The following is a 13,166-nucleotide window of genomic DNA, read 5'->3' on the forward strand; positions in this document are numbered from 1 at the left end:
ATCACCTCAGAGTGAGTGACCGGTAGCACTTACGCAACTTCTGACTGACTACGCTATTTGCGTAGCTTAAGCTTATTCACAAAGCATAGATACGGTAACTGACAAACGTCTATCAGTACTGTATGCATATAAACTACTGGGATTGCATGGATCGCATGGCACTAAAACGGGACATGTGATGCAATGTGATTTCCATCTGCAACCGTACGTATGTAAATATAGCGGCCGGCTACTACATAAGTACCAAAAAATGTATATTTATTCTGAATAGTAGCATAAAATAAATTATTTTCAATCGATGGTTTCACATAGGATTTTAGATACTTGATCCAACCTTTCGCCAATATTTGCCTGAAATAACCCTACGTGTTTCGTCCCATAGGGACGTCTTCAGGGGTAACCAAGGATCAAGTTGATAAACAACGGATTCTTTCACACGATTAAAAAGCGAAGTATGGACTAAACCATGGGGTTAAGTTTGAACGGTATCAAAGTATACTGTCATATCACACGGTACAGCTTCAATAACAATCAGAAATTAAGAACATATTTAGACAACTTTCCAACTGATGTCTTCACAGAGCTGGTAATCAGTGGTACATTCGATTACTTTGGTGTGAATCGTACCATCAGTCAGGGAGCAAGGGTCTTTGACTGATGATAGACAGATTGCTCTCTGACTGATGATACGATATTTTTATCAAAAAACAAAAACCCAGTGCAAGTAGAGTCGCACGGAGAGGGACTGTTTGGTGTGACTGCAGCAATGAGGTATATACCATAATAACCTAATACATATAAAACAAAATACATTTTAAGAATCTAACTTGCATGATCATCACAGTAAGCCCTGGGGTCAAGTATCATTTTACATAATGTTAGTAGGCAATGAGGTCATGCGTTTGTTATTGCCAATGCTGCACATACAGTATGTATATAGTACATGTTTAAGTGAACAGCAATGGTTAAAGTTGGGGGTGAAACTAGTTCAACCTCCACCTTGACCCTGTTCAGTAATTCTAACAGGAAAGCATTATAGTTTGCAGGGGGGTGCCAAAAACTCTACCTCTGACTCTGCCTAATGGGGGGAGGGGGTGTAATTAGGTAATTAAGTGGCATATCAAAGGAGTTCCACCACCTCGTAAGGACCACTTTAAGCCTTCTCTGAGCAATGGTTCAGTTCTGAGCATTTGCCATTGCCAGTTGTTACTATTGCTGAATTACTGCCTATCTGATCACACAATCTGCTCCATCTTCTAATGGTGCCCATACACTTATGCGTTCAGATGCGATGCGACATCGCAATGTAATGTCCCATCGCATCAAGTGGTGCCCAGTGCAGCACCCGATGTCGCATGCCATCTGCTATGGACATCGGGTGCTGGAAGAGGGGTGGCGTGGTAGCTGTGTAGCGGGGACCGGAGCGATGGCAGGTGGCGGGCGGGACTCAGCAGCGGCAGCAGATGACTTTGAAACACTGGACGGCCCTCTGATTGGCTGAGGCCGCTGAGAGAGAGCTCTCTCAGCCAATCAGTGGCCTCACATTCAGGTGGCTGCTGATTGGCTGATAGAGCTCTCTCTCAGTGGCCTCAGCTAATCAGAGGGCCGTCCAGTGTTTCAAAGTCATCTGCTGCCGTTGCTGAGTTCCGCCACCTGAAAGCGCTTCTTCACAGGCTCCACCACGGTTCCCAGTCAGGTATGTACCCGCTCCCCGCCATTGCTCTGGTTCCGCTCCTCCGCTGCCGCCAGCTCCAGTCCCCGAATTCGCAGCTGATTGCATTCGTGCAATCGCATGTGGTTAAAAACCAAATGCGATTGCTCATGCAATTCGATAAATTGCACATAATATCGATCGATGGGACATTCAACGGCGTGCCTGTGCATCGCATGTCCCCTTAAAAATGCATGCAATCATTCGATTTATCGGCCAGATGTGGCCGAAATCGAATGATTGCTTACAATATCTCACATATGTATGGGCAGCATAACATCTGTCAGCCATGAAACCCCTTGATTATCCCGACATTTTACAGTTCCTCCGCTGGTGTGTCCAGCTACTCAGGTGTCTGGCCTACTTTTAGGATCTTTAGGCAGGGCACAATTCCCAGGTCCTGGTGGGGGTTCTACCCCTGGCCAGTAGGGCATCAGGTTACCTCAGTAAGTAAGTTTTGAAGTACATTTATTTTATTGTTACAAATGCTGAAATTAACACTATTTGCCTTTTCTAAATCCTAGAGGGTTGGTCTACAGCATGATGGTCGACAGTCACTAGGTCGACATTGGAAAAGGTTGACATTGGTCTAGGCCGACATGGGAGAAGGTAGACATGGTTCTAGGTCGAAAGGTCATTAGTTCGACAATGTTTAGGTCGACTGTCAAAAGATCGACATGGGGTTTTTCATTGTTTTTTTACCTGAATGTGAACACAGTCGACATGGACACACTTTAAAGTGCACCGCCTCCCCTTGCATCACTCGGGCACGGTGCCTCGCTGCGCTCGGCACACTATTTTATTCTCCCATCACGCGCTCGGCACACTATTTTATTCTCCCACCACGCCCTAGTGGATGGTAGGGCATGAAATACAACCTGTCGCCACATGTCGGCTCAAAAAACAGTGAAAAACCCCATGTCGACCTTTTGACTGTCGACCTAGACTAACGACCTGTCGAACTAATGACCTTTTGACCTGGAACCACATCGACTTTTTCCCCTGTCGACCATCATACTGTAGACCAAATGACCACATCCCACCCTAGAAGGCTAAAAACAAGGTCCATATGGTATGTGTCTTTTAAACTGCACATAACTCATAACATAATATATATAAGTGAATATTGCACATGGTATAAAGTATAAACATGCCAGCATTGTACCTGCACATAGGAGAGCAGTATAATAGACTTGCCATGTATAGTGCTGTATGTAATACATGGTCCCTTGCAAAGGATGCTGGGGTGGAACACACTCTAAATAACCAGAATAAGTAAGTCTGATAACTGTGCAAATAAGTATATATCAGTGTGATACATACGGACGTTAAAACTAAACAACTACAATTAATAGTGTGCAATGCTAATGACCTTCCCATCAATACCAGCCATTGATTTTAATTGTATACTGATCTGGGTCATATGGTTCCGTCATTGCTCATTTATTTTCCAATGCAATTAAGTCCAGTATAACATCACTCAAAGATAATTATTCAGGCTTCAGTGACTTTGCAAAGAATGCCTTATCTCGCACAATATATTGTTTGAATATTTTCAAGAGCATTACACAAATTATTAGGGCCATCATGTAAGCCAAAAAGGAAAATGGGCACAGGACGACAGCCATTTGCCTGGAGAGTGGCACGTCAGCTCATTGTTCTAGGTCACAGTGCGGATAGGATATTATGTTACGTCTCCTTACATACCGATGTTTCCTCATACATCAATGCACTGCAATATGCCCGGAAGACTCGAGCCGGTAGTTCCCATGCAAATATGCTAATGTTGGGCAGATTTTTTTACATAAATTTATCGTATTTTTACCGCCACATGAATAGAACGCACAAGAAGCTTCTGCCTATATACTGTGCGTGACCGATACAGCCAGTTGCACACAGAATCTAGGCATTCAGCACATCATTTTAATCAGCAGAAGCTTCTTGTGCATTCTTTTCATGTAGCGGGAAGAATACAATGCCTTTTTCGGTAAAAAATATGCCCAACATTAGCAGCGTTGTCATATTTTTTTTTACAGAAAAAGACGAAAATAGAGACACTTGGCACAACAGATTGGGTGAATCAGTTGCGTGAATCAGTTGCGTGAATCAGTTGCGTGAATCAGTTGCGCCAAGTGTCTCTTCGTGCGCATGGAGCGTCTAAAAGGGCTGTTTATCTGCAGCAAGGATGTAGGGGGACACATTAGTAAACTGTGACTTGGAATATATTTAAATATCATTAAATTCATTAAAACATATCACAAGTTTTTAACACAATTGTGTCACCAAAAAATAATTTGAGACCTGAAATAAGGAAATAATTGTGTAAACATGAAACATTCTAGAAATATTTACTGTACAATGCCACAACTGTAAAAAGGAGTTTCTCAATAACAGTACCAAACATCGGACCATGTAGAATCAACCCTAAATTACATATAACAATATTTGAACTGAAACTATGTAGCTGATTCCAGAAACTGAAAATGTATATATTTAAGTATTATATATAAATATACGAATCTACACTATAATCCCAAAGAAAGGTTTTTTTGTGTGTACACGTGACATTTTGATAATGGTGGTGGCACATGTACTGCTGAGCTGAAGCTGATGAAAAAGAAGTCATTTATATAGATATTATATATGGTTCCTTAGAGTACAAAGATAAGTTTTAGCTTACATACATCGCCATTTATGAGCTTGCAGTCGTCGTCAATCTCATCAGCACTGTCTTCATCTGAAACTTCTCCTTCTTCTGCATCATCTCCAATACTGGCAGGGAGTTTCTTCCCCTAAACCAAGATAAAAAAACAACATTATCTATTGCCAATATACTAATTCTAACATTTTGTGCATACAATCATTCGATTTCTCGGCCAGATGCGGTCGAAATCGAAGGATTGTATACAATATCTCAAGTGTATGGGCAGCATAAAGGAAACAGTTTTATTTGGGTGTTTTTTCTTTTAATACATTTAATTTAGAGATTTTTTTTTTATAAAAGGAAGGTGGGAACAGGAATCACACCCAAATAATAATAGGGGTAGTACTACTGCGGGAATAATGTGTAAGGAGCACTATTGTGTGGCAAGATGTGTATGGGGCACTAAAATTGATGACAAAAAGAGTAAGGATCACTAATGTGTGGTATAAGGGGCATTATATGCAAGGAATACTACTACTATGTAGCATAAAGTAGGGTTACATGTATAAGGTGTACTACTGTGTGGCAAAATATGAATAAGGGACACTACGGTATGAAACAATGTGTGTAAAAGGACTACTGTGTGGTGCAATGTGAGAAAGGAGACTATGGTATGGTGCAATATGAGTAAGGGAACAACTTTGGGGTGCAATATGAGTAAGGGGACTATGATGTGGTGCAATATGAGTAAGGGCTGCTACGGTGATACTGTGTGGCTACAACCCTTCCCCCACAAGAGCACAACCTTTTTGGGGAGTAGCCAGTCCCTTACTTTGCCTAAAGCACTCAAAACCCTAGATACAACTCTGCTTAATGATGTCACTATTTTCTAGAAAGCAAACATGGCAAACATTGGTTTAAAGTTCGAAAAACATTTGCCTCCACCTGAAAGCCATGGACAAGTCATCTGGAGTAGTGTAGGAAAGTTATCACTGGACTTACTCACTGCATGCATATGGAAGGTGCCACATTTGTTTAAGAAAAAGAGATAAAACATTTAATCACTACATCTTTTAATATATCTTTATTATGTTTATCACTGAAACGGATGTGTGTGTGTGTGTATATATATTATATATATATATATATATATGTGTGTGTGTGTCTGTGTGTATACACACACACACACACGTGTCCTTTCAGTGTACTTTTATAGTAGAACATCCTGTTTGGTGTTTTTTTTTTTTCCTTAACACCCATTTTTGGGGGCTAGCCACAAATATTATACTCCTGAAAGTATTTATATGTAGCAGGAGATATCTCCAATACCTGATGTGATCCCTCTTTTTTCTTCCTGCAGCTGCATCCTCTATAGGTTTCTATGTGGGATGCTATGCTGACACTTATCAAATTATCGAATGCAAGGCATTCCAGTCATTGACCCCCGGCAGCCATCTAAAGTTGGCTGTACTTCATTGTAGTCTATGGGCTGCAATCACAGATATAGGTTTGAATGGTTCGCTTAGAACCCTCCCATGGAAATGGCCACTGTACATGTGCAGAAGCTACATCTCAGGAATTCATTATTTTCAGAGCATGAGCCCTTGCAGGTGCCCAGTGATATATCCCACTGTTGCAATTGCACAATACAATGTGATCCTGTCAGTTAATATTCTACCATGATCATATCAATATGATATATGCAATTATTATATAAATTGGTCCCTCTTGCTCTCCTAATGCTGCCACTTACTGTACATCAGTGTGTGAAGTGTGACAGGAGATTGCCAGGATTTTTTTTTCTAGTATGTCTCCAAGTTATGTGAAATACAGAAGCATGAATTATCTCCTTTTAGCTAAATTCACTAATGCCCTATACCAGGGGTGGCCAAACCTGTCCTCAAGATCTACCAACGGTGCATGTTTTCCAGGCAACCTGTGGATCTATAGTAGGAATGAATGCAGCAGGTTTTAAAATGTGACAGTTAGTAATGACTACAGCTGTGCACCAGCTAGGTAACCTGGGGAATGTGACAGTTAGTAATGACTACAGCTGTGCACCAGCTGGGTGATCTGGAAAACGTGGACCGTTGGTAGATCTCGAGGACCGGTTTGGCCACCCCTGCCCTATACTGATGACTCCTTGATCTCCCCTTTCCCTTTTCCCCCACTCACCCACCCATCTCTCCTTTCCATGTCTCCCTTTCCACCTCTGTTGTTCTCTCTCAGCCTCCCTCTCTCTCCTCTCCCATCTCTCTGTCCCCATCCTCTCCATCTGCCCCTCTTGCGCTTTCTTTTTATAAATGTCTAATGCCAGTTAACATCTACCTTCCTGTACAGACTCTCTCTCTATCCCATTTGTCGTTGGCCCCCATTGGGTCTTTCTGAAACCACAAGCCCCTCATAGCATGGGAGTTACCCACTGCCAGCTTTCTGTAAATGAAAGTGTAGACCCACCCCTACTGCCGCTGATGTTTGAGGATGATTCTGCTCATCTCCAGCCTCTGTCTCCAGCAGCAGCACATCTACTGGGAAAGCTGGTGGTGGCTGTAGACAAGCAGAATCAACCCCAATGCTGCTGGATAGGAGGCTGCAGCATCTGCCACCACCACAGGAGTGGTGGTCATACGAGGGACGGAGGAAAAAACTAAGCAGGCAGAGCCAGGGGTGGTGATGCCAGAACACAGTGCTGTGGATTGTTTGAAGAAGGGGGCCCTAAATCAGCATCTAGCTTAGGGCACCATGAGGTCTAAGGGGGTTATTCTGTTTGATTCGCAGCCTTGCAAGTCCACCAAACCCCGTCTTGCTCTGACCAACCTTACATATGCATTCCCGTTCAGGGGAAAGTGGGCGGGCAGCTGTCATCTGGTGATGTCAGCTGCCCCCCCCCATGCGCACTAACACAACATCAGTCCCCTGCGAGCGCAGCCCTGCTGCGAAGCAACCTAAGGTCCTAAATCCTCCTCTGGCCTCCACTAATGTAGATGACAGTCACACGAAGTCTAATAAAGAGCTGAAACAATGCAATTACAGAACGATACAACCAAGAGGTCTAGAGTTGCAAATCCTCTAAACAATTTTTAAAAACTAATGGCTCCCCAGGGCACAGCGATAAGTAAACTTGTTTTCTTCAATACGTCTACACACAATGCTTTACTGCCAGGGGAATAATTCATCCTTCCCATGGTTTCCGGCAGAAGCATAAAGGCACTGGCTAATGACACGGGTTCACAGTAGAGTTGAGAAAAATGCTATTAGGCAACATCATTTATTAGACATTGTCTTATTCGATTTACTCCATTCCTGGATGACCTAGAATATCAATTCCAGAAGCAGAACAGCGAAGACAATAAAAAAAAAACACAAAATGCTAAATGAACAGTTGTACACATAGAACAGCCCTGAGCATCCCTTTCATTGTACTCAAAGGAGATTTATTTCACTTAAAAGACATTAACAAAATTGCTCTAAAAATAAAACACATTCTAATTCTATTGGGCAAATACAAAGAATATAATTTCTCATGAGAATTTTAAAAAGAAAATGTAAGTATAGTCTATAAAAAAAAGACCAAAAGGATTTTATTTTATCATAATTATTGCTTCACGATGTGTAATTTATTTAGTGACTGTAAATCATCTTAATTATGACACCAACATGTATTTGATGCAGACATTCTGTAACTTGTATTACCAGTTATCACCTGAAGGGGAACCACTGGCTACCACAGAGGTGTAAAGGCTCCCATACACTTATGCGATTTGGACCGACTTCACACGTTACCGATGGATCGGGATGAGAAATCGGGTAAAAATCAGCCCAAATCTATGTTTTTGACAATACATCTGATCTGACGCACGGTCCCGTATGCATTGGATCAGAGTCGGTGGTCGGACCTGTCTGCATATCGGTGGGGAGCAGGGGTCATCACACGCAGAAGGACTTATGTGATGTCTTGCATGCGATCCTGCCGCCTGGGAAGGTCCCCAGTTTTCATCACTCTGGTTGTGTGCCCAGCATTCCCAGAGATGCTGGGCTACCCTCGGAAATTCTACCATCCTTGTGCCAGTTCCCCCTCAGTGAGAGGAGGTGAGAGCTGCATAATAGCGTCATCAGAGCAGCACCTGGCTACCGGACAGTGTGGAGGATCCCTCATTTTAGTATCACCCCCGGGAAGGGTGACATCTGGGTGCTTTCTCCACCCCAAGTGATGTCATTAGACTACCACAATATCTGAGTCCTGTGTCTGTAATAACACTATCAGTAAGACATGGGAAATTGTTTTGTTCATAAGATGTGTTACATTGTAACGCAAAATATATAAAACACATTCATATATGTGTAACATTATACAAAACAATTGATAAAGATTCTAAGTATAATAAATAGGAATAACTGGAATTTGCGAGGGACAAATGGAAATTCTCTAGCCAGCCATAATGTGCAGTATTAAATTATTATAATTTATAATGATAAGTGGAGAGAATATTGTCACACTCAGCCGCGGCGGTGCGCGGCGGGCATATTACTCCCCCGTCCGCGCCCGCCGTCGGCTAGCGTGTAGTGGTCTCCGGGTCAGCGGCAGCGGGCAGCGGCAGTCTAGTGGGCAGCAGGCAGCGTGGGACGCCGACAGGTGTAGCAGTGTGTGCTGTAATGGTGCCGGGAGGCCGGCGCCGCCATCTTGGTTAAGGGCAAAATAGCAGATTGGCCCAGGTCTGAGGTTTCCTCCCATACTGACCTGACAGCCAATGGCAGCCGCCCTCTTGGGATATAGGGGATCTGCCTAGGGCTGTTCAGCGTCAGTGCAAAGAGTCTCCAGAGGCGTTCACAGCTCCCAGCTGACTCCGGCTCTCTGACTCACCTCTCCTGACCTTGGTGCCTTGCTCGTGCTCTGTGTTGGTCTAGGTTACTGCTTAACCCCATCGCTGCCAGTTCTCTCCACAGTCTGGTCTCTGCCTGTATCCCTGAGCTTCCTGGCCTAGCTCTTTAAGTCTCCTGCTTCCAAGCAATTCTTCAATCTTCATTCATCATTCATCTTCTTCCAGTCTTCAAGGATCCTTCATTTACCATCAAGTACATTCTCTTTCCTCATCTTCTTATTCTTCAAGACCCCAGCCAGCCGTCCTATGCTATTTGAACTGTTATTATTCAAATGAACTTTCTTCTTCTAAAGTGCCTTGCTGGCTCAAGTATTGTTTATCACTAACTGCCACTTTAAGAAAGTATTCAAGTGTGTATTGTTTCCATTTATGAATTCTATTATTAAACCTGCACGATTTAATCCTTCATCCTCTGGTCCGTCTCCAGTTGCTACACACCACACGACTTCATCCAGCCCTTCAGTTGTGACAGTTTGCACTGACCCGATGGAGTCGGGTGAAGTACAGGCTTCCATGGCGGACGTCTTTCAAGGTATCGTGGCTCGTCTTGAACAAGTGGAAACTACCCAACGCCAAGTGGCTCAATTTCTTCAGGCCTTGTCCCCGCCCCAGGCGGCTCCCTCAGTGTCGGTGGCTCCAGCACCAGAGATTCCAGTTCCTGTTTCCACACCAGGATCCATAGTTCCTCATCACATGCAACTCCCTACTCCCAGCAAGTATGATGGTTCGCCAAAGGCATGCCGTGGGTTCCTGAACCAATGTGATGTCCACTTCACCTTGCAGTCATCTCACTTCCCAACCTCCAAGGCAAAGGTGGCCTATATTGTGTCTCTCCTGGCAGGGTCAGCTCTGGACTGGGTGTCCCCTCTCTGGGAACGCTCTGACCCCCTGCTCAATGACTATGAAGCTTTTATTACCTCTTTTCGTCGCATCTTCGATGACCCTGGCAGAGTGTCCTCTGCCGCTACTGAAATCCTGAGGATTCGCCAGGGTAGCCGATCGGTGGGACAGTATGTTGTGCAGTTCCAGACCCTGGCCTCAGAATTAAAATGGAACGAAGAGGCTCTCCTCTCCGCCTTCTGGAATGGGCTGGCAGGTCGTATCAAGGACGAATTAGCTACTCGTGACTTCCCGGCTACCTTGGTCGAGCTCATCTCTCTGTGCAACAAAGTAGATCTACGGATGCAGGAACGCCAACTAGAGAGAAATCGCTCTGATCGCCTTCGCCCTCGCTTCACTCCAAATGCTGTTCCCGTTCCTAGACCAAGTCCTTCCACAACTACACCACCAGATGAACCTATGCAGATCAATCGTTCTCGGCTCTCACTGGAAGAAAAGTCCCATAGACGACGGGAGAATCTCTGCATGTACTGCGGGTCTTCTGCCCATTTGCTGTCCTCCTGTCCATTGCGTCCGGGAAACGGCCGCTCCTAACCTCCCCGAGGGAGGCCCAGTTAGGAGTCTTGCTTTCATCTCCCTCCTCAACTGTTTCCACCATTCCAATTACCATTGTGTGCCCTCAAGGGGAAAATAAAGTCCAGGCCCTATTGGATTCCGGAGCGGCAGGAAACTTCCTTTCTTCATCTTTCGTCTTTCAACACTCCCTGGCAGTACAACCCTTGACCCATCCCCTGGTGCTCACTGCAGTGGATGGGAGTCGTATCTGTAGTGGGCAAATCACCCTTCAAACCAATCCAGTGACAGTGCTAGTGGGTGCTCTACATCAAGAGACTCTAGAGTTCTTAGTTCTTCCTCAGTCATCACACCAGGTGGTCCTGGGTCTACCATGGCTCGCTAAACACAATCCTCATATTGATTGGACCAGCATGGAGATCAAGGCCTGGGGTACGAACTGTTTAACCACTTGCATGACTCGTATCATTCCACTCAATCAAATGAATCCTCAAGAAGAGGGAGGTTCCAGTCTTCCGTCTTCACCAGCTTCACCCTTGTCTATACCCCCACCATACCATTCTTTTTCTGATGTCTTCAGCAAGGGAGGTGCCGATTCTCTGCCCCCTCATCGTCCTTGGGACTGTCCGATAGAGTTGGTACCCGGGAAATTTCCACCGCGGGGTCGTATCTACCCCTTATCTCTACCCGAGACCAAGGCTATGTCTGACTACATTCGTGAAAACTTGAATAAAGGCTTCATTCGTCCATCCACCTCGCCAGCCGGAGCGGGGTTTTTCTTCTTTAAAAAAAAAGATGGGACTCTCCGGCCATGTATCGACTATAGGAGTCTCAACGATATCACAATCAAGAACCGCTACCCATTACCCCTCATCACCGAACTCTTCGATAAGATCAGAGGAGCATCTATTTTTACCAAACTGGATCTGAGAGGGGCGTACAACTTGATCCGAATCCGTTCCGGTGACGAGTGGAAGACGGCTTTCAACACCCGGAAAGGCCACTACGAATACCTGGTGATGCCATTTGGCCTTTGCAATGCCCCGGCCGTCTTCCAACAGTTTGTAAACGACATATTTCGGGACTTACTGTATCATTCCGTCGTGGGGTATCTCGATGATATCCTCATATTCTCTCCTAACCTTCGTCTCCATCGTCAAACTGTATCTGAAGTCCTGCGCCGTCTACGCCAAAATCAATTGTTCTGCAAGCTAGACAAATGCGTCTTCGAGGTCACTTCCATTCCATTTCTTGGCCACATCCTCACCAGCACTGGGATAGAGATGGACCCAGAGAAAGTAAGAGCCATCCAAGACTGGACAGCGCCTACCACGCTCAAAGGTATCCAGAGGTTCCTGGGTTTCTCAAATTATTATCGTCGCTTCATCCGGGACTTCTCCACCCTTGCTGCACCCCTTACAGCTCTAACACGCAAGGGAGTAGATCCAAGTCAGTGGCCACCCGATGCCTCGTTAGCTTTCCAACAACTAAAGAATGCATTCGTCTCTGCTCCAATTCTTCTTCAGCCGAACCTCGACAAACCCTTCATTATCGAGGTGGACGCATCCTCAGAGGGAGTCGGGGCAATCTTGTCACAGAAAGGGGAGGACCAGGAACTTCACCCCTGTGCTTTCTACTCTAAGAAGTTTCTTCCAGCGGAGAAAAATTACCCCATTGGGGAGCAAGAGTTACTAGCTGTCAAGTTAGCGTTGAAGGAGTGGCGGTACCTCCTGGAGGGGGCACGACATAAGATCACGGTATACTCTGACCATAAGAATCTCTCATTTCTCAAGCATGCCCAATGTCTTACTGCTCGTCAAGCCCGCTGGGCCATGTTCTTCGAACGATTTGCTTTCCAGATCAGATTCAGACCCGGGTCGATGAATGCCAAGGCCGATGCCCTTTCACGCTCCTTCGAGACTCCGGTCGACCTAGAGACTCCTCCTCGACCAATCCTCGACCCTCTGTTTTTTGCTCAAGTTACGGTCCAACCTTCACCTCCTCCGGGCAAAACCTTTGTTCCCCTCAATCTTCGCAAAAGAGTGCTGTCCTGGGCACACGCTTCCCGTTTTGCAGGACATACTGGTGCACAAAAGACCCTAATGTTCCTGTTACGTTCATATTGGTGGCCCACCATTCGTCAAGATGTAACCAGCTTCGTCGCTTCCTGTGTAAAGTGCGCCCAGCATAAGTCCTCCAGAACATCTCCTACCGGTCCTCTTCTACCTCTAGCCATTCCTACAGAACCATGGTCCCACTTGTCTATGGACTTTATCTGTGAACTTCCTCCCTCCAAAGGGCATACAGTAATCTGGGTGGTGGTTGACCGGTTCTCAAAAATGGCGCACTTCTTCCCATTGAAAGGTCTTCCATCCGCTCCAGTTCTGGCTCAGCTCTTCATCTCCACAATCTTCAAACTTCATGGGTTGCCCAAAGAGATTATATCTGACCGTGGAGTGCAATTCGTTGCGAAGTTTTGGAGGGCTCTCTGTTCCGCTGTACAAGTCAAACTCAAGTT

At 45.1% G+C, this 13,166-nt stretch overlaps 1 protein-coding gene across 10 annotated transcripts in view; it reads right to left on the reverse strand.

Annotated features, from left to right (window-relative positions):
- PLCH2 (phospholipase C eta 2) overlaps positions 1-13,166 on the reverse strand; it is a 595,308-nt gene that overhangs the window by 119,528 nt on the left and 462,614 nt on the right. For all 10 annotated transcript variants that reach the window (XM_083163311.1, XM_083163313.1, XM_083163310.1 and 7 more), the window contains one exon: positions 4,396-4,503. In XM_083163311.1, the coding sequence (XP_083019437.1) occupies positions 4,396-4,503 (108 nt within the window). The remainder of the gene's footprint in view (positions 1-4,395; positions 4,504-13,166) is intronic.

Source organism: Crinia signifera, chromosome 19, assembly GCF_055691185.1.
Source record: "Crinia signifera chromosome 19, ASM5569118v1, whole genome shotgun sequence".
Taxonomy (NCBI): Eukaryota; Metazoa; Chordata; class Amphibia; order Anura; family Myobatrachidae; genus Crinia; species Crinia signifera.